Source organism: Amblyomma mixtum, chromosome 10 (assembly GCF_055824585.1).
Source record: "Amblyomma mixtum isolate Tamu chromosome 10, ASM5582458v1, whole genome shotgun sequence".
Classification (NCBI taxonomy): domain Eukaryota; kingdom Metazoa; phylum Arthropoda; class Arachnida; order Ixodida; family Ixodidae; genus Amblyomma; species Amblyomma mixtum.
Window position 1 is genome coordinate 66,183,027 of NC_143021.1, and position 18,295 is coordinate 66,201,321.

Below are 18,295 nucleotides of genomic sequence, written 5' to 3' on the forward strand. Positions count from 1 at the left end.
TTTGTCTTCCATTTATTTTTTTAATTTGTGATATTTTATTTCTGGCGTCTTTTTTTTTTTGTTCCTGTCAGCGACCACCTGCGCCGTGCGTGACGTCGCTCGGTTTCGCGCATGCGCAGAAGTGGCAAATCTGGGCTCCGGCTCACGCGAAGCGCGGTGTTGACTAGCCTAGCGAAGCTTTTCGCTTCAAAATCCTCCACGTGAGCCCAGCATTGCAGCCTAGCAGGAACTTCCGAGCTCATTGTGAGGCTACCAGGGTTAAGTGTCAATCTCGCGGTTCGGATGCGTATCGACACTACAGTAAAAGCTCTTATTCCAACTTAAAGAACCGCAAAAAAAAAAAAATGTTCCAGTTATCTGAACTTGGAATTATCGAATGATCCTGACAAAACTGACAAGAACCGCCTGCTTTCATCGCGATATTTTTTTAACTGGACAATGGTCGTTTGCTGTTTAGGTGGGCACGGCGTGAGTGACTAATTTTCACATTCCCATCAATGCTTACTACATGCCCACTGCCAGGAGCGTCAAAGCGGAACAGCTACAAAATGATCGGCCCCGCGGCATCTTTCACGGTGCGATGTGGTAACGATCATGGAGCCCTATCACAAGAGGATGCGCCACGCCTCAGAGCCATTAGACACAATTTGCATACAGTGCCGCTCGCAGCCATTAGACGCCTTTAGCATACAGTGTTACTGTTCCCGGCGCCCGTTTCCGTCCGCTCCGACGTCTACTATTCATGTCGGTCGTGTGAATGCTTTTAGCCCGCGGACAGCTCTCCGACGTGACGTCACGGTTTCGCTCCGAGAGATCTGCGATTCAGTCCGTCGTGCGAATTATACCCGTGCCACACGGACAGATTTAATGCCAATAAGCGCTTACTGCCTTAAGTTTTAATGGCATTCGTGCGGTGCCACACGCATAAATTTAATGGCATTAGCCATACTGCCATTCGCGACCTACTGAGTTCGCCACAACTCATTTGCCCGTGTATGTGTACTCTCGTTCCCATTCCACACGCAGAAAAGCATGCAGCTTTGTTAGTAACTTCCTAACCAGTAGGAAATGGTTAATTATTAACTTTCAGTCAGATGAGGCATCTATACCACATTTTCGATGCGAAGAGCGCCATTTTAACCAGCCTTATTGACAGGTACTCTCGACTTATGTGCTGGCATGCGAGTTTATGGCTACTTTTTCGACTTGTAAAGCAGGAACAGCCGTATTTTCTGGAAAATCGTTTTTACATTACATTTGAACAACATTCCCGATATATTGTGCTCATTAGGAAAGTTATATTCAGATGAAACTTGACTACCTTGCAAGCGTTATCGTCATCGCCACTTTCGATAATGTCATTAAATGTGGACATGTAGCACCAACTCCGAAAATAATGACATTAACAAACTTAAGGCCCTAAGCATTTACTGCCATTTCTTGTGCGCGTGTGGCACGGGTATTAGAGCTGCGCTTTAAAATATCAGTGCACAACGTGAGAACGATGAGCGCAACACGTATGCGACAGACATAATTAGCATACAGTGCAGCTCGCAGCCATTAGACGCCTTTAGCACACAGTGTTACCTGGCGATGGGTGGGCTCCGCACAGTACACAGGTATGCTAAAGGTGTTTTTGCGGTCTGCCACGGTGCCAGTGATAAAACTGCCTATGCGGCGCCAGCTCTCTCCACATCGGGAGCATATAAAGGGACACTAAAAAACTGCCTATGCGGCGCCAGCTCTCTCCACACCGGGAGCATATAAAGGGACACTAAAGTCAGCAATGATGAAGACTGGTAGATGAGGACTCAAGCTAGGCTTAATCGGCCGGCCAGTCGTAATCACACCAATGAACGGCACCTCCATCTCGACGCGTGGGCTGCTCGTGTTTTATAAGGAGAGAGAAACGTGCATGCAGTGCCATAAAATGTTCACCATGGAAGTCTGCGTTTCAACGTTAGGGTCTGTTTACTTACTGCTAACTTCAAGAAGAAGGAAAGAATGCTGTGTGACAGTCAAGTTGGCCTCAACTGACCTTAACCTTTTCATGTAGCGGCGACATCTAAGGTTGTCTGCATGGATAGCCTGTGCACGAAGCCATCCAATTTGAAAGCAGCAAGTATGGAGCAGTTTAACACAGTTTTTGAGATTTTTATCAGGATGGTGCAGCTTGTCTGGTTTGCACAACGGTGGGGTGACGATTCGCAAGGTGAGGACTATTACTCAGGAGTCTGAGCCTGGCACTTCAAATGCAACTTGAGTCCCAGCTTCGAAATCCGAAAAGTGTTCAAGAAAATATTCGTCAATGTGATAATTGGCTGTTTACATCAGCAATATATTCTACCAAAGGTGACTGAAATTGAATGTGCTACACAGTTTTGTCTACCCAGAATCATTCATGTAGCTGATTTCCCAGATACAAGAGCACAAAAAACTAGGTGTAGCTCCATCCCAAAGAGTCTAGACGCTTGTCAATGATACCATGTTGATCACCAAATCCTTCAAATGATGGCATAGCAGAAAATATCACTCGAATTTTTAGTGAACAAAACACAGGAAAAGACAGCAAAAGCTGTCAGGAGTGTGCAGAGTGCCACTTTGCAGTTCACACATGCAACTTCAAAATAGATTTTTCACAAACAAAAAAAGTTTACTTGCTTGATTAGAGACGAGAGCCAAATAAAATTAAAATTTCTTATACCGCGTGTTGCGGAAATAAACGCACGCAGTAGAATGCTTCTCTCAGCTAAACAGGTGGATTGTTCGAGCTCAAATTTAGCACAGAAATGGCATTTGGCCGGCAGAATTGTTTCATGCACTTTCGCATGTCTGCGGCAAAGGAAATCAAGGCAGAGAGATTCGGCAGAGAGAGAGCGTTGCGGGATGTTTGAAGACTCTCCTTCACCAGTGAATTCAGTGGAGTTTTGGCCAAACTACATTCATTTTGATCACCAACAAAGCAGCTGAAAAAGGTCTTCAAACATTTTTGAGATTATCTATCAGGATGGCACAGCTCATCTCGCTTGCACAACTGTGGGGTCACTGGGGTATGCAAACTGAAAATACCGTAAACTTTTAGAAGAAGCAGTGTGACTTGATCCGCAAGGTGAGGACTATAAGAGTCTGAAACCAGGTCCCGGCTTCGAAATCCAAAAGTGTGCAACAAACGAGATGGCACCACCAATGCGATCACTGATGGATGGCGTGACTTCCTTCACCGTTGCCGCAGGCGATGCGAATATGCGACTTTTGTTGATAGAATCAGGCAAGTAACTCAAACAAATGTAGCATGAAACAATCCTACCGACAAAGTGCCATTTCTGTGCTAAATTTGAGCTGAAGCAATCCACCCGTTTAGCTGGGAGAAGCATTCTACAGCATGCGTTTATTCGCGCAGCACGCCTTATGAAACGTTTTGAGCAAGTTATTACTACTAATTCTTTCTAACAACCCAGGTCATGCTGTGCAGTGAATGCGTTAAAGCATATTCGTCACTAGACTCCTCTGCATACTGCTGCATGCCAGTTACATGCAGGTTGTCTCAGTGTTCCAAAGGGAAGATCCACAGAATCCTGAGACTTTGTACCCCAGCAATGCCCGAAACTAACATCAAACACTGACTGATTATTGCTTATTGGCTACCAAAACCACATCACATCAATCGCATCATTCCCACAATGGCTGGATAGCCATACGCACTATCAGGTGGCACACCAGTGTACCTTGCTTGCACAATATGTCCACCATGACACTGCCCACTCTTGTGTTCTCAAAAGGAACCATTCCCTGTGGAATGGTTCCACTATGCACATGCACACAGGATGAGAGAGACCTGAAATGTCCAGACGTGCTACAATTTATTCAGATAGAATTTCAAAAACATTAGTCCTAGTCATAAAAGAACTGGGAGGTGATTAGGCCAGATGGAAAGAGAAGCAGCCTGTTGTGGCAACCGGAAGGAAGAGTACAAAATGCACTGCCTTAGTGCATGCCCACAAGGGAGAGAAAAAAAAAAGAGCTGCATGGTCTCAGCTGCCCACTCATCACCGGTCTGTTCATCCACAGCTGTTGTGGCAGGAAGTCACCAGGAAAAAAAAAAAAGAAGAAAAGATGGTCTGGCATGGAGAATCAAAAACTAGACAAAGAAAATGCTGGGAAGAGAAGATGGTTGCACACAGCCACTGCTTCTGAGCGAGGCATAGTCGTCCACTTTCTATCCATCGAGCAGGCAGGAACTAGATCTTGGGCAACTTGGCCGCTTTGACGACAGGGTTGTTCCGCTGGAGGATGTAGCGCCCTTCCGTCTTGTAGTCATGTGAGCACGCATGCTCCTCGGCGTAACGGTGAGTGGCGCAGAAAATGCTTCCACACCTGCAGGGAAGAGAAACCTTCATCAGAGCACAGCAGCAGCCCACCTAGACAACATGCTAACTGGACTGCAGGAAAACCAAGTGCCGTACTGTGGTAAACTCATCACCTGAGAACTGGTGTACAGTCAGGGTCAAAAGCCTCTAACCCTGACTGCACATACAGGGCAGAGAGAGGGCAGGAAGGTCAGGCTCTTGACAACAGAATTGAAGGGGAGCCTCAATCCGCTTTGTCAGGCCCACATGCCAAAACGCTGGCTAGACTTCCCCTCAACCTTTGTTCATAGTGAAATGCCCTCGCTAAAACCCCATAGCATCCAAGGCAACTGTGCTGCGACTAAAAAAAAAAAATTTCCCTCACGTGGCAATTTCTATCCAACACTCAAAAATACTGCAAAAGCACCAACCACATGCGTGGCAGTACCTTTAGCAACCAGTTCACCCAAATGAGTGCACAGCAATGGCTGCACCTCTCCTCTGACAAGGCCCCTACTCAATCATCCCAGTCTACGCCCTGTCCTGCTTTTGTTCCCCTTGGTTATCTGCTCTCTTCCAATCTGTTAATGTTGCACCTCCATAGTTTGCAGCGTTTTCCTCAGTCCTACTTGAGGACAGAAGTCGCCAAGATGGCAATCGAAGCGCATGTTATCGGCTGGTGGCTTGGGACCATACTCCAGGAGGTACACGTGCCAGTGGCATCAGGGGATCGCCCCAATGCCCCCACCAGACACCATCAGCAAGAGCCCCCTCACCTGCAGACATAGGTGGAAGCAAGGCCTGTCTTCTTGTTACACCAGGAGCAACGCTTGCCCTTCTTCTTGGCCTTGCCCGGCGATGGGTGCAGTGGGTCGACCACTGTGTCATCCGTCTTCGACTCAGACGTGCTGCTTGAGTCTTCGTCCAGCTGAATGGGCACCATTCCATTGCCACTGCTCATCTCGGTGGCCGACACGGTGCCCACGTCCACAGAGAGCGCCAGATTGCTGCCACTGCTGGCTGTTGGCCCAGTCAGGCTGCTCGAGGTCTCCGCCATCAGGGTACTGGCTGCCCCTGTCGAGCTCACTGTGGTCGTGCTGCCTTCGGGAGGCACTGCAGCACCCTGCAACCACCACAAAAAACTCCGCATGAAAGCAATCACTGTGCCTTGGCCCATCTGAAATTAAACTTGCGTATTAAAGCAGTAGAGCCATTCTGCACCAACTGATGAAGACTTTACACTACACCATCTGTGATTTTTTTGGCGTATAGTAACGTAATAAACCATAATACAGCAGAATCAACTTTCAGGGGACCGCGTGAAACAGTAGTGTGATCCGGGCGTCGTATAATCAAAAATATTCGCGTAATGAACGCATCCGCTACTCTGGTTTGCAAATAAACTTCCTTTTCCCTGTGCATTATAAGAGCACCCGTTTTTGTTCTGCAAGAATTAATTCCGAGACCGCGCACAGCCAGGCTATTCGGTGTCAAAGAGTAGACGAGGCACATGGGCACTCCAGGCACTGCACACCAAGCAGACATCACATGCGCCTCGAAAACGATGCTTTGGACGACGCGCCAGAAATACGGCAGCTCCGACTCTCGGAAGGCATTTTGCCGCACACAGTACGACCATGCAAGGGATATTATGTCTTCTGTTCGGACTTCCCCTAGGACTGCTGTCACTCCACGGCAGCAATGTTTGCACTAGGAATTCGCATAATAAAGCAAAAAAGAAAACACTATGTTTGCTGGCGGCTCTTACACGTTTATATGGTAAATGGCATGCTAAGACACTTCGCATTCTTGCAACACAGCAGCACACGCAGTGCTGCTTTCCTTCCATTAAAATAGTGTTGTGCATAAAAATGGTGAATCAATCATGGTCAGTAAGGAATTCACTTGACAGCTTTATGTTTTCATTACAAATGAAACATCGTATTCACGAGAATGTTTACTGGTTTATTGGGGTCTAACGTCCCAAAGCAAATTAGGCTATGAGGGACACCGAGTGAAGGTCTCCAGAAATTTCGACCACCTGGGGTTCTTTAACGTGCACTGACATCGCACAGTACACCGGCCTCTAGAATTTCGCCTCCATCGAAATTCGGCCGCCGCGGCCAGGATCGAACCCACTTCTTTCGGGCAAGCAGTCGAGCGCCGTAAGCACTGAGCCACCGTGGCGGGGGTATTCACGAGAATGATAGAGTGACCATGAATGCAGCGCAAGGAATGAGACTGCAGTATACTGAAAGATAGGCAACACCTATCAAAACTGACAGTTGTTTGCCTCGCCTTCATTCTGAGTATCACCACAACAAGAGACTCTTGTAACTGGTTGCATTGGACAGAAGAATTGCTGTACGTCTGAAAACAGTTGTATAGTAAGCACGACACACTACGCGCCTCTTGCACAGCATTTTCATTTATATGTTGTGAAAGGACATTGTGATATATAAAATCAAAGCCCACTTTACTGCATTAGGTGACAACAAGCATTTGCTGTGCTATTTGCAGTCCTAACATCATTCTCTACGTAAGAATGAACTGAAACACGAGGTGACACTAATCTCTCCATTCGACTCAACTAATATGGTCTTGAAAGAACCTCGAGACAGTGCCACACATTGTAAATATAGGGCACTGCATTTTCAGCATGCATGGTGTACCTTGCAACACAGCACAGCTTGGCTTGCCTGCCACTTGGTTCTACTTTCCTCAACTGAGTGAAACTGATTCCTGTTGTGCAATGTTAACACTGCTGCAATGCACAAACAAAGCCCCGAGAGGAGAATATTTTGTTTGTAACAAGTGACATTCATTCTCATGCCTCATTCTCAGCCGTGGCCTCGTGGCAGAGCGCCCGCCTCGGCTTCGGGAGGTGATGGGTTCGACTCCCGCCACCGGCCGGGTACCCACCGGTTTTCTCAAAATGGGTACAAGCTATGGCCCGGCCTGGTGCTCGGCTTACTAGGGCTACATTGCTTGGGAAAGGAGCCTGCGCCTTCAAATCCCGTCACTGTGGGCAGAGAGTCGTGTGGACAAAGCGAAAAAAAAGGGCCACAAATTGGGCTTATGCCGCACGAGGCGGACTTATGGTTGCTTGGCAGGGGAACTTATCACTCATCCGCCAAGGCAACTGTTTGGTCTAAGACCCTTTTCCCAAGCATTTCACCCTAGAAGAGCCGAGCACCAGGCCAGGGGAAATCTTGTACCCATTAAAGAAACCGGTGGGTACCCGGCGGCACTGGGGATCGAACCCAGCACCTCCCGAATGCGAGGCGGATGCTCTACCACAAGGCCACGCTTCGGTGCAGATGCAGAATTAAGTGCAGATGAAAAAATCATGTCACACCAGACAGTTAGTAATACGAGACTAACGTATCAGCCCAATGAAACTGCAACAGAATAGATTCTGATGATCAGATTTCAAAGGCACAAGGACACCTAACGTTGTGGTGCATTCTGGACTGCAGGTAGGTGGGTAGAAGATCACACCGTGAATCAAACCCCCATGCCTCTCGCATATTAGTGGTGGATCCAGGGGGGGGGGGGGGGGGGGGGGGGCATCACTAATCTTTAGATGAAAGTTGTCCTCGGGTAACGCAACAAACTTGGAAGAGTTCATCACATGCTATCATGAGCAAAGGTGCATTGCACAGTGTACAGGGGCAAGTTGGTCCGTACTAAAGAAGAGAAAACAATGCAGCACATGGGAAGAGTTCCTCGTCCCGTGCGTTGCGCTGTGTTTTCCATTCTTCTGAACCAACCTTCCCGGTCAGCTCAGCACCAGGATGACCTCTAACACTGCGGTGCTAATGCTAGACGCAACGGCTCGTCGCATTCAAATCCTACCAATCTGTTTAGAACTGCAAGGAAGCTGCAAATGTAAGCAAGGCTTAGCTGATTACACATTATTCGCTGCCGTTAACCAATTGTGTGTACATACAGGGTGTTGCGTATTTATCTGTCCGGGTTGTAAAAATTCTCTTGCACAAACCACTGGTCTATTTCTGCTCAAGCACAGAGTCTGCGTCTTTCCATAAATAATTCAACATTGAAACTTGCCTGCACTTCCTGGAATCGGTGAAAAAGTGGAGTCATCTGCACGGAGCATTTCCATCGAGGCAAATGGGATAGCCGATTTGAGATGTTGCGCCATCTGGCGAACTGCAAGGCAACCAATATCCCTGCTCGGAGCTGGGGTAGATCTCAGAACACCCCAGATGGCACAGCCTGTCAAATCTGCCACTGTGCTCGCCTAGACAAATTCTCCACACAGACGACTGCAGTTTTTCACTGATTCCAGGAAGTCCAGGCAAGTTCTGACGTTTAAATTATTTACTGAAAAACGCAGACTATATCATAAGCTACCCTACGGTCCGTGCTTGAGCACAAGCAGGCAAGTAGTTTGTGCAGGATAATTTTTTACAACCCAGACAGATAAATATGGAACACCCGCTATATGACAGGCTCACCAGCACTAGTGTTGTATCTTTAACGGGTGTCTGACCTCATCCCTCTGCGTGTGCTGGTACTACACTGTATTACACTCTACCAACTCAACAGTACTCAAGTGCGCCAATCCATCTTTGCCCACATGTGCTCTGCGGTGCATGCAGATGGCCGCTTCTCCACCGCTCTTGTGCATGCCTGCTTCGTGATGCTGCTCCACAGTGTTATATGCGAGCCAGCGGTGCTGACACTCACAGGTGGCAGCCATCACAGGCATCTAAAGGAGTGCTCAAGGGAAGCCGCTGCTGCCTCTGCAGAAATTATCAGCCCCTTAGTCAGTGACCCTGCAACGTTCAAAGCAAGTGCGGACTGAAACAGGCATGACGGTGGCACATCTTCTGCCAGTGATGACCTCAAGTTGTGGGGGCCTAATTAAAGAGAGCCTTTGCCACCCGTGTTTCCCGCATTCAGTGGCCTCCGCTGAGTTGCCAACCTCTTTACGGCCCTGTAAAGTGAAAGCGTACGGTGCAAGACTTCCCCCCATGGTGCAGCAATCGCAGCATTGTTTCCTTGCGACATGCACAGCAGCACATGACCTCCCCCAAAGTCGTCAATGTACCGAAATTTCGAAGACAGTGCTGAAAGTTTGGGAGGATGACCAGGCACAGACAAACTATGGAGGTGGTTTGTTCGACTAGGATCCAGTGACGTTGAGCTGGAAACCCCAGGTCGGGACTGACCCTGAGGATGGCTGGGTGCAGTAGCATGTATCATGCTGTACGCACCTTCTGTTACTTAACAGGAGAACAGAGGTGACCTGAAGCTCCAGGGTTAAACATAAGTTGGCGGAGGAGGCACCTAAGACAGCTTACGTCCCTGGGTGCACTGACATCCACCCACACATACATACACACGCATCACAATTTTCATAAGAGGATGACGCTCCAGAAACAAAAGCTGGGCACTGTCACATGTGGTCCCTGGGTGCCCAAACAGATTGAAAAACAAGCCTGGTGGGAACAGTTTCTTCAACACGTCTTCGGTGGGTCTCTGCTTTTGGGTTCCCTCTCTATGGGAGGGACATATGCAACAAGACTTTGGAAGAACCGATCCACCTTCCGTGCACCCACACTGCTGTGAAACAAATTAAAAGTACCGTATTTACCCAATTCCAACGCGCACCTTTTTTCGGGGAAAATACGTCTCAAAATCGCATGCGCGTTGGATTCGAGTGCAAACCGAAACTGCCCCATAGCTGCCCATCGTCATCGCCATTATACGATGTGGGAGCTCACTAACTGCTGGAAACATGGGAGCACGTTTGCTCGTCGTTTTCTGCGTCGCAGGAGCCGTTTTCAACCGGTGTGGCGCTTGTTATTGGTCGCGTGCTCAGCGACCACGGACCGCGTTCACGGCGACGGTATCCCGTGCACTGCCGCGGGCGGACACCTCATCACTGCCGTTGCACGATCAAGATACGCGGATCGAAGAATATGTTGATGAAACAACGGTTATCGGAAACACGTCATTTCGGCGGTAAAGTTCCAAAAACGATGAGACTCCTTTCTGTTTTGCGGCCGACTCTCTGACAGAGATTACATCGTCCGCAGGCGGGGCACGCCGCGCCGCTGACGAGGTCGTGCATCATGCCGATCTCACAGATAACAGCGCTCCCGCGCCCGTTTTTACAGTCGAAGATCTTTATCTTCCGCTCAGACGCACTGACGAAGTCATCGATGCTCCGCAAGAAGCATCGCCGTTGCCGCAGTTACGCCTAGCAGCAGACGAACCTCCCGTAACCGGAGCTCTCCGCTTGCGCTTGGGGCGTCTTCCTTTATACTGATGCTTTGTCAGGAAATTGCGTGAGCGAAAATCTCGTTTCTCAGTCACATCCATAGCGGAGATAGGAGAAAAACCCGGGCAGAAGCGTTGGTTCACGTCTCGGTGGCGGCAGAACGAAGAAAGAGCGTCTGCGTCCGACCGTGCGGTGGAATGCTCGTAGCCAATGGAACGGCTCCGATCGTACCACGTGATTTGAAGGGCCAGTCGCGACGCTAGACTCGGGCGGGAAACGATCTTTTTTTTTCGTATTTTTTATCAAGAATGCGCCGCTGCCGAAGTGGCTTCTCGTAGACGATGGGTAGGCCTACTTCCCCGCGAATATTCAAGAGCGGGCGACGCCGTGGAGCGAAATGCCGCGTTCCCGAAATTCGGTCAAATTCGCACTTTCGCGAGCCACGGCGAGTGCTTTAAATGTATTTTTTACTAACTTCCCATTGATTGTCGGCTTTGATTTTTTTACACATAAAAGAAGAGGCTTGGGGGAATACAAAATCGACTTTATCGAAAAAAATCGCGGTTTTTTCACCCGCATCTCCCCTTAAAATATAAAAACGGTTGCAAATTATTTTCATTCGTGGAAGTCACATGCACGTTAGAAGCGGGGCTTGTAGTTTTTTTTTTTTATTACCAATATAGGGCGCGCGTTAGAATCGGGGCTTGAAAATTTTTTTTTTTTTTTTTGGTGCCGTAAATTGGGTGCGCGTTGGAATCGGGGGCGCGTTGGAATTGGGTAAATACGGTATATGTCGTTACAAGGTGCCTGAATATTTCAAGGATGCCTACAGCTGTTCTTTTCTGAAATTCGTCAAACACGGCACACAGAACAATGTTACACTAACTGTACTAGTTATCTGAGGAAAATGAAAACCTTATGCTACGTTGTACACAAAGTTAATGTCAATTAGGCGAACCAGAGTTCAAAATACATTTTACAGATGAAGAAACAACACTGTGAAAACTGCAAGGAAACAAAACAATTAGTTTAGATGGCGATCAAAAATACTTCACCATTCTTATACTCTGTTCAAGTATTGTACTCAACATTAGATGAACATCAGCATTTATTAATAAAGACGTGTTGCATAATACGGATGGGATGAATCTGCAACGTTTTCCTGACAAGAAGTTGCTGACTATATAACAATAATTAACTAATATAATAAGGGATGCACTTGAGAACACAGCACCTATCCCCAAAATGCCGCCTAAGAAGCAGATGCTCAAACTGACAGTGCTACAACAAGTCCACAAAAAAAAGAACTGCCACAACATTCTGAACCAGGAGAAGGGGGGCACCCACCGTGGCGGCTGAGTCGGCCTCGGTCGATGAGCCGGCAGTCTTCTCGGAGCCCCCGCTCGAGGGTCCATTGGATGTGGGCACAGCTCCACCTGCACACGGCAGCCCCAGCGTGTGAGGCAGGCTTCCCTCCCTCCGGTGGTGGTATCAAGGGCTTTAATAACGCAAAAGTTATGATGAAGTTATTTTTACACCAATATGCGCAGCTTCGGCTGGTCTTCTTCTCTGACCGCCCTCGGTAAATTGGCTTTTGAGGAGAGGAAATGGCACATATCTCAGTGGACACCTGAACCACGCCACAAGGAAAGGAAGGAGTGAAGGAAGACAGAAAGGAATACACGGAGCGCTTTTACAGTGGCATGTCGGCGATTTTCGCCAGACGGGATGCAGTCGACACCCAGTGTCGAGAAAAACGCCCGCCGCCGCTGATCTGGACCTGCCAGATACTGACGCACAGCGTCTGACGAGACCAGAAGCGGTGGCTGAAGCGAGCCGATAGCAGCGCAGAAAGCCTGCTCTTCAGGTCTGGCTGCCTCTGCCCACTGCTATACCGCCACCCCCAACATGACCGCCATGGCCGATGAGCTACGCAGGGACTAGAGCACATAAATCGTTATATATATATATACCTATGCACGCTTGCTGAAATTAGTACAGTGGTGTCGAAATGAACAATTTCGTGATTATGAAAGAAGAGTCAATGTCGCTGCTCTTGATGAACTCCTTGCTCAGTGGTATTGGCCACCTGTTGATCACATTTGCTTTCGGGGCAAGGCATACGGGTGCTTATTCACTTGATGTATCTCCGGCCGGGTGGTAACGCCGCCACGACATTTCTGGCAGCATGAACTTGGTCGAAAAAAAAACCGACGCATGTATCCCAGGCTTTACCGGCCGCATATTGTTAAGTGCATTCACCGCACAGGATGCTGAGAAGGATCCGGTCACGTGATACACCTTCCCCCTTGCGCCTGCTCTCGGAGAGCATGGAGCGTTTCAATGGGAGAGCACTCAGTCGAGACTCTCGCTGTGCTACTGCTCTGCTCCCCACTGCTCGCTGCCTCTGCTCCTGTTCTGCCGCTGGAATGCACCACTGGTCATGATCAGAGTATAGGTGCTTCAAAATATGTTTCAGGACAAAAGTAATTGCAGGCACATCCTTTTCCAGGCATTAGACAATAACGTAAAAAAATACTAAGCAAATCCAGGACGTCGACCAGCCATCCATTACACTGATCTTATCTGAAACTGCTCAGCAATAAAAAGAGAAAATGGCAAGCTATGACTGAAGCAACATCACCAATGGAGACAATGAGTATCAATCAACACCCAATACTACTGTATATGCATTTGCAAACTAAGAAACCAAGGCCCCAAAATGCCGGTCTGCAGCAGCCACTCACTGGGTGGAGGTGTCTTGCGGTCATCGCCCTCGTTGTCGGCTGCCCCACGGGCCCAACGAGACAGGTTGGGATGCCACAGCTCGGGGCGCACCCGGCGCAGCAGAGGGGCCACACGCAGCCTGGTGGGCGACTGCGCAGCTGCACGACGTCCACCATCCCCCAGGGCCCACCGGATGCCCTCGGCACCTCCTGCACAGCACCCCCATCATGTGCCATGGTCATCATCATCATCAGCCTGACTACACCCACTACACCCTCTCCCATGTCTCTCCAATTAACCCTGTCCTTTGCCAGTTGCGGCCACTGTATTCCCGCAAACTTCTTTATCTCATCCGCCCACCTAACTTTCTGCCGTCCCCTGCTACGTTTGCCTTCTCTTGGAATCCACTCAGTTACCCTTAAGCACCAGCGGTTATCTTGCCTTCGCATTACATATGCCCTGCCCAAGCCCATTTCTTCCTCTTGATTTCAACTAGGATGTCATTAACCCGAGTTTGTTCCCTCACCCACTCCGCCCTCTTCCGATCTCTTAACGTTACCCCTATCATTTTCCTTTCCATAGCTCGCTGCGTTGTCCTTAGTACCATGGTACCATGGTACCATGGTAGGTACCAACAAGTAGGTACCATGGTACCTACTTGTTTCATAGCAGAAGCCGCAACAATGAATGCCAGGCAGCAAAAGGTGCCTATAATCAAAGCATGTTTTCTTTTTACGAAATGAAAGTACAGCTTGCGCCAGCTCATGCTGCAAGTGGCTGCAGTATTTCTCTTGACAGATCTGCACTGGTGCGTCTCCCCCAATGACAATGGCCCATGCTTTCTGTCAATCACCACTGCAGTGTCACTCCCACAGGGTGGGGGGCACAACATGCAAAAGCTGGCCTGGGTCACCTGTTTACACCACATTTGTCCCACACAACAGACACACTCTGGCTGTGCCATGATTTGCCAACACCGCTGAACCCACCTTCAAAAAAATCTCCATTCACTCATTGCTTCTGAGCAGCCAGAAAAAAGTGAAAAATGTCCCCATGTGAAATAAACCCCACTACTTTGAGTGGCACAATGCTCATGTTGTTAAAATGCTGCTGCATACTGAAGGACAGGTCAGCAGCAGCAAAGATGGGGTGAGCTCCCAGAGGGTTATTGCCAACCCAGTGGCATGACACACCAAAATGGTGCACACAGTGAAGAAATAAAGGCAGATCCAACCAACAGCAGCAGCTGCTGCAACCTCACCTCCTAGTCCCTACTTGAGAAGACTTCCTGTTGGGCTAGTTCATCATTGTAATTTAAAGGCGCCAAAACCCACATGAGAATGGGACAGAGTGCCACTCCCAACCGGTTTATTTTGCAGAAACCACATACATGTATACACTCAGCCGGCACCTGCGCAAGTAACAATTTTACGCATCAAGTCCTACATGAAGCATAGCTCAAGAAACTTTTTTTCTGCCTGATGCAAAGATAAAGGTGTTTCGCTGGTGCACGAACTGCCTTTCTTGTTGATCTCGATAGAACTGATCTTGATAGAAGTGATTGATGAGTTTTATATCAATAAGAAAGGACCAGCGAAACACCTTTATCTTTGCATCAGGCAGAAAAAAAGTTTCTTGAGCTATGCTTATCATGCAGGACTTGATGCGTAAAATTGTTACTTGCGCAGGTGCCGGCTGAGTGTACATATGTGTGTGGTTTCTGCACGAGTAGCCAGTTGGAGCTCTGTCCCGTCCCGTTGTCTAGTGTGGGCACCTTCACATTCCAGTGCTGCCCCGACTGAATGAATGCCCCCACCTGGAGGGGGGGGCCTCCGGGCAGCAGCCAGGTCGTGGCGGCAGGCGTCCACTCCCGTGGGGAGCGTGTCCAGGAGCAGTGTGGTGGGGCTGGACGCCCGGGGGGGGCTCGGGGCGAGGGGGCCCGACGACCCTGGGCTGGAGGACGACAGGGGGCTGGGCGAGGCCTCCTTGGCGGCCCCAGCCGACGCAGCAGCAGCATCCGCCTCCCGCCCTTTGTTGGGGGAGCACGGCGAGGAGGAGACCGCGGGACGGATGGCCGAGCGGAGCACTGACAGACGCACAAACCTGCAACAGGGGGGAGATCCAGCCGCACTTCTGCAACCAACATACTGCACTGCACATGCACTTGTACACTCCTGATGATGGTTTGGTTTGGTTTATTGGGGTTTTAACGTCCCAAAGCAACTCAGGCTATGAGGGACGCCGCAGTGAAGGGCTCTGGAAATTTCGACCACCTGGGGTTCTTTAATGTGCACTGACATCGCACAGCACACGGGCCTCTAGAATTTCGCCTTCATCGAAATTCAGCCGCGGCAGCCGGGATCAAAGCCACGTCTTTCGGGTCACCAGCCGAGCGCCGTAACCACTGAGCCACTGCGGCGGGGCGTATACTCCTGATGAATCCCTAAACACTCACTGGCTCAACAATAGCAGTGCCTTGCCCAGCAGTCAGTGAGTGTAGCTGCTGAATGGCACTGCAGCTAGTGCCACCCATGCTGATGATGCAAGGAAAACTGGCACCTGTCGCCAAAGCTTTTTTTCTTCATCTAATCAAGGTATATCATGCAACAAACTATTCCTAAATATTTTCAACAAACAGATGCATTCCTTACTCTATATACCCAACACAGCTTGCCATAAAATGGATATATCAAACTGCCGAGCGCCAGCCATTGCCCGGGTTGATGGCAGGCTTTGCCTCACTACACGGGTGACTGATGGTGGAGCGGCAAGCATTCGCACTATACCTCGCTTTGCCAGCAGCACCACAGATGATACAGCAGCAAGAAAAGCTGGCAGCCAGGCAGTCGGCGCCAGTTTGCACCTCTGGCACCCAACGACAGTGCCCCGGAACCAGCGATACGGTCGGTCGGTTATAGCTTTCCAGCCGCAGTTCTCTGCCCATGTACATCGTTGTAATGCGAGAAAGCCACCTTGGCTGGCATTTGTCTGCCACATCGTGCTGCAGTGCTGTGTGGTGAAGGCAACTTAACTAGTGCTTGCTGCTCGGTTTTTTGTTGGCTCCGCAATCGCCACAAGTGGCTTGAAACGGTGCTAAAGTTGTGGAAAAGGTCTCTACCAATTGACATTCCTTCAGTGACTAAATTTAGCTCCTCCATCAGGAGTTTTTTGGTGATGTTCTATAACTATGAATTTCGGCTATATCCAACTATTTTACAATTTTTTACCAGTTCACTATAACGAGGTTTCACTGTACCACATAAAAGGACAATACGTGGAAGGTGGAAGGTATTTCTCAGTGTTTCTTTCAAAAACCAACACTGTGGCAAGTAGCCAATTAATTACCAGACAGCCCCCTCACACCATATTGTTACTAACAACTGATGTAATGACTTCACTAAAGAGGGATCCTACTGTCTCATTTCACACACAACCTCTAGTGATCCGCATGCCTGGTCAAAGCTCAGACTACTGGGGGCACTTAAGTCTGCTTATGTGCTGCGAGTGCGAAAGCATTGTGCACTACTGTTTCCGTTGGTGCGTTGGCTGATATGTCTCTGGTATTCTGTACGTTTCTTCAACTTGGTTGGCGTTGGCCACCAAACCGCACACCATTCGCAGCTCCGTAGGCTAATGCCCACCATTGCAGACATTCTCTACTTAACATTCATAGATCCCCTTGGCTGCAGCTTGCAACTTACCAGAGTTTTGTGGACAGAAAGCAGCGCTTTCTGTGCATGCCACACATGAAGCAAGCAGTGCATTAAAACAGTGCAGCCACCACTATTCTCTGATCTCTGCCAAGTCTCTGGAGCCCTGCGTCCACATGCATGCACCCTGTTTTGGGATGCCGACTCAGCAGCAAGGAATGACTGACCGAGCGGGTGCGGTGCGGGGGCGGTCACAGTCAGCCCAGTCCAGTTCAAGGGGCTCCAGCAGGGGAGCAGTGGCCATGTCCTGCTCAGGCGGCCGGTCACATTCAGGGTGCAGGCAAGAGCAACCCTGCTGCTGACGACCCACTGGAGGAAGAACCTGCAACCATTGTTTGTACAAGGGGTGCGTAAATATTGAAATTTTCCAACAATTGTGCCTCTTCTTTAGTATAGTGTACAGCCTTTTCCACTTTCAACCTTTTCCCCCACCAAGTTTACTTAATTGACACCCTAGAAGCTATTCAAAACCGTGCAGCCCGCTTTATTTCATCCGACTATCCCACCCACTCTAGCGTTACAAATATAAAATTGTCGCTCGACATAGAGCCTCTGGTGCACAGGCGGAAAATTGCCCGTTTGTCTTCCTTCCACAAACTTTACCATTGTTTTCCGTCACTTCGGGACTCCATTCTGCTTCCGCCCCTCAGAACTTCTTCAACTCCATGAGCATTCTACGCGTGCACGGCTCCACTAACGCATTTAACAGTCTTTTCTGCCTGTGCCATCGAAGAATGGAATTCATTACCCGAGTGCATTGTCATCGAACGCGATCCATGTAAGTTCCGCCAATTGCTGCTGTCACACTAAAAAACCTGATGTTGATTATTCTTCTCTTTTATGTTTGGCCACTCTCTGTGATGGGTTCATGCACATTTTTTTCTTTATATCCTGCCAGTATACGGCACTGATTGTGACCTGGCGTATTTTTGTTATGTAACCCCCCCTCCCCTTATGTAATGCCCCACCACCCAGGGGTCTTTAAGGGTCAATAAATGATGATGATGAAGAAATTAAACTAAACCAGACTAGCTAAAAAAAACATTTCGTCGGTAAGAAGTTGTGTGTAAGGTGTGTGTGTGTGTGTGTCCGATAAGTAGTCGACATAGAATAACTTGTGTCAAACGCTCCTGATGCCCACCTGATTGCCATTCTCCTAAAATGGGCTTTAGGGAATGCAGTTTGTTGTCTACCTGTTCTTCCCATGCAGCCTGCCACTTATCCCTGGCCTCACTGTGCATTAACTTGAAACAATCCGT

The 18,295-nt window shown here is 49.0% G+C and overlaps 1 protein-coding gene across 7 annotated transcripts in view; it reads right to left on the reverse strand.

Annotated features, from left to right (window-relative positions):
* Positions 1-3,843: 3,843 nt before the first annotated feature.
* LOC149326004 (uncharacterized) overlaps positions 3,844-18,295 on the reverse strand; it is a 66,331-nt gene continuing 51,879 nt past the window's right edge. For all 7 annotated transcript variants that reach the window (XM_089565039.1, XM_089565041.1, XM_089565043.1 and 4 more), the window contains 6 exons: positions 17,204-17,358; positions 15,143-15,429; positions 13,347-13,535; positions 11,947-12,035; positions 5,123-5,469; positions 3,844-4,374 (listed from right to left, as the gene is read on the reverse strand). In XM_089565039.1, the coding sequence (XP_089421165.1) occupies positions 4,239-4,374; positions 5,123-5,469; positions 11,947-12,035; positions 13,347-13,535; positions 15,143-15,429; positions 17,204-17,358 (1,203 nt within the window). In that variant the 3' untranslated portion in view covers positions 3,844-4,238. The remainder of the gene's footprint in view (positions 4,375-5,122; positions 5,470-11,946; positions 12,036-13,346; positions 13,536-15,142; positions 15,430-17,203; positions 17,359-18,295) is intronic.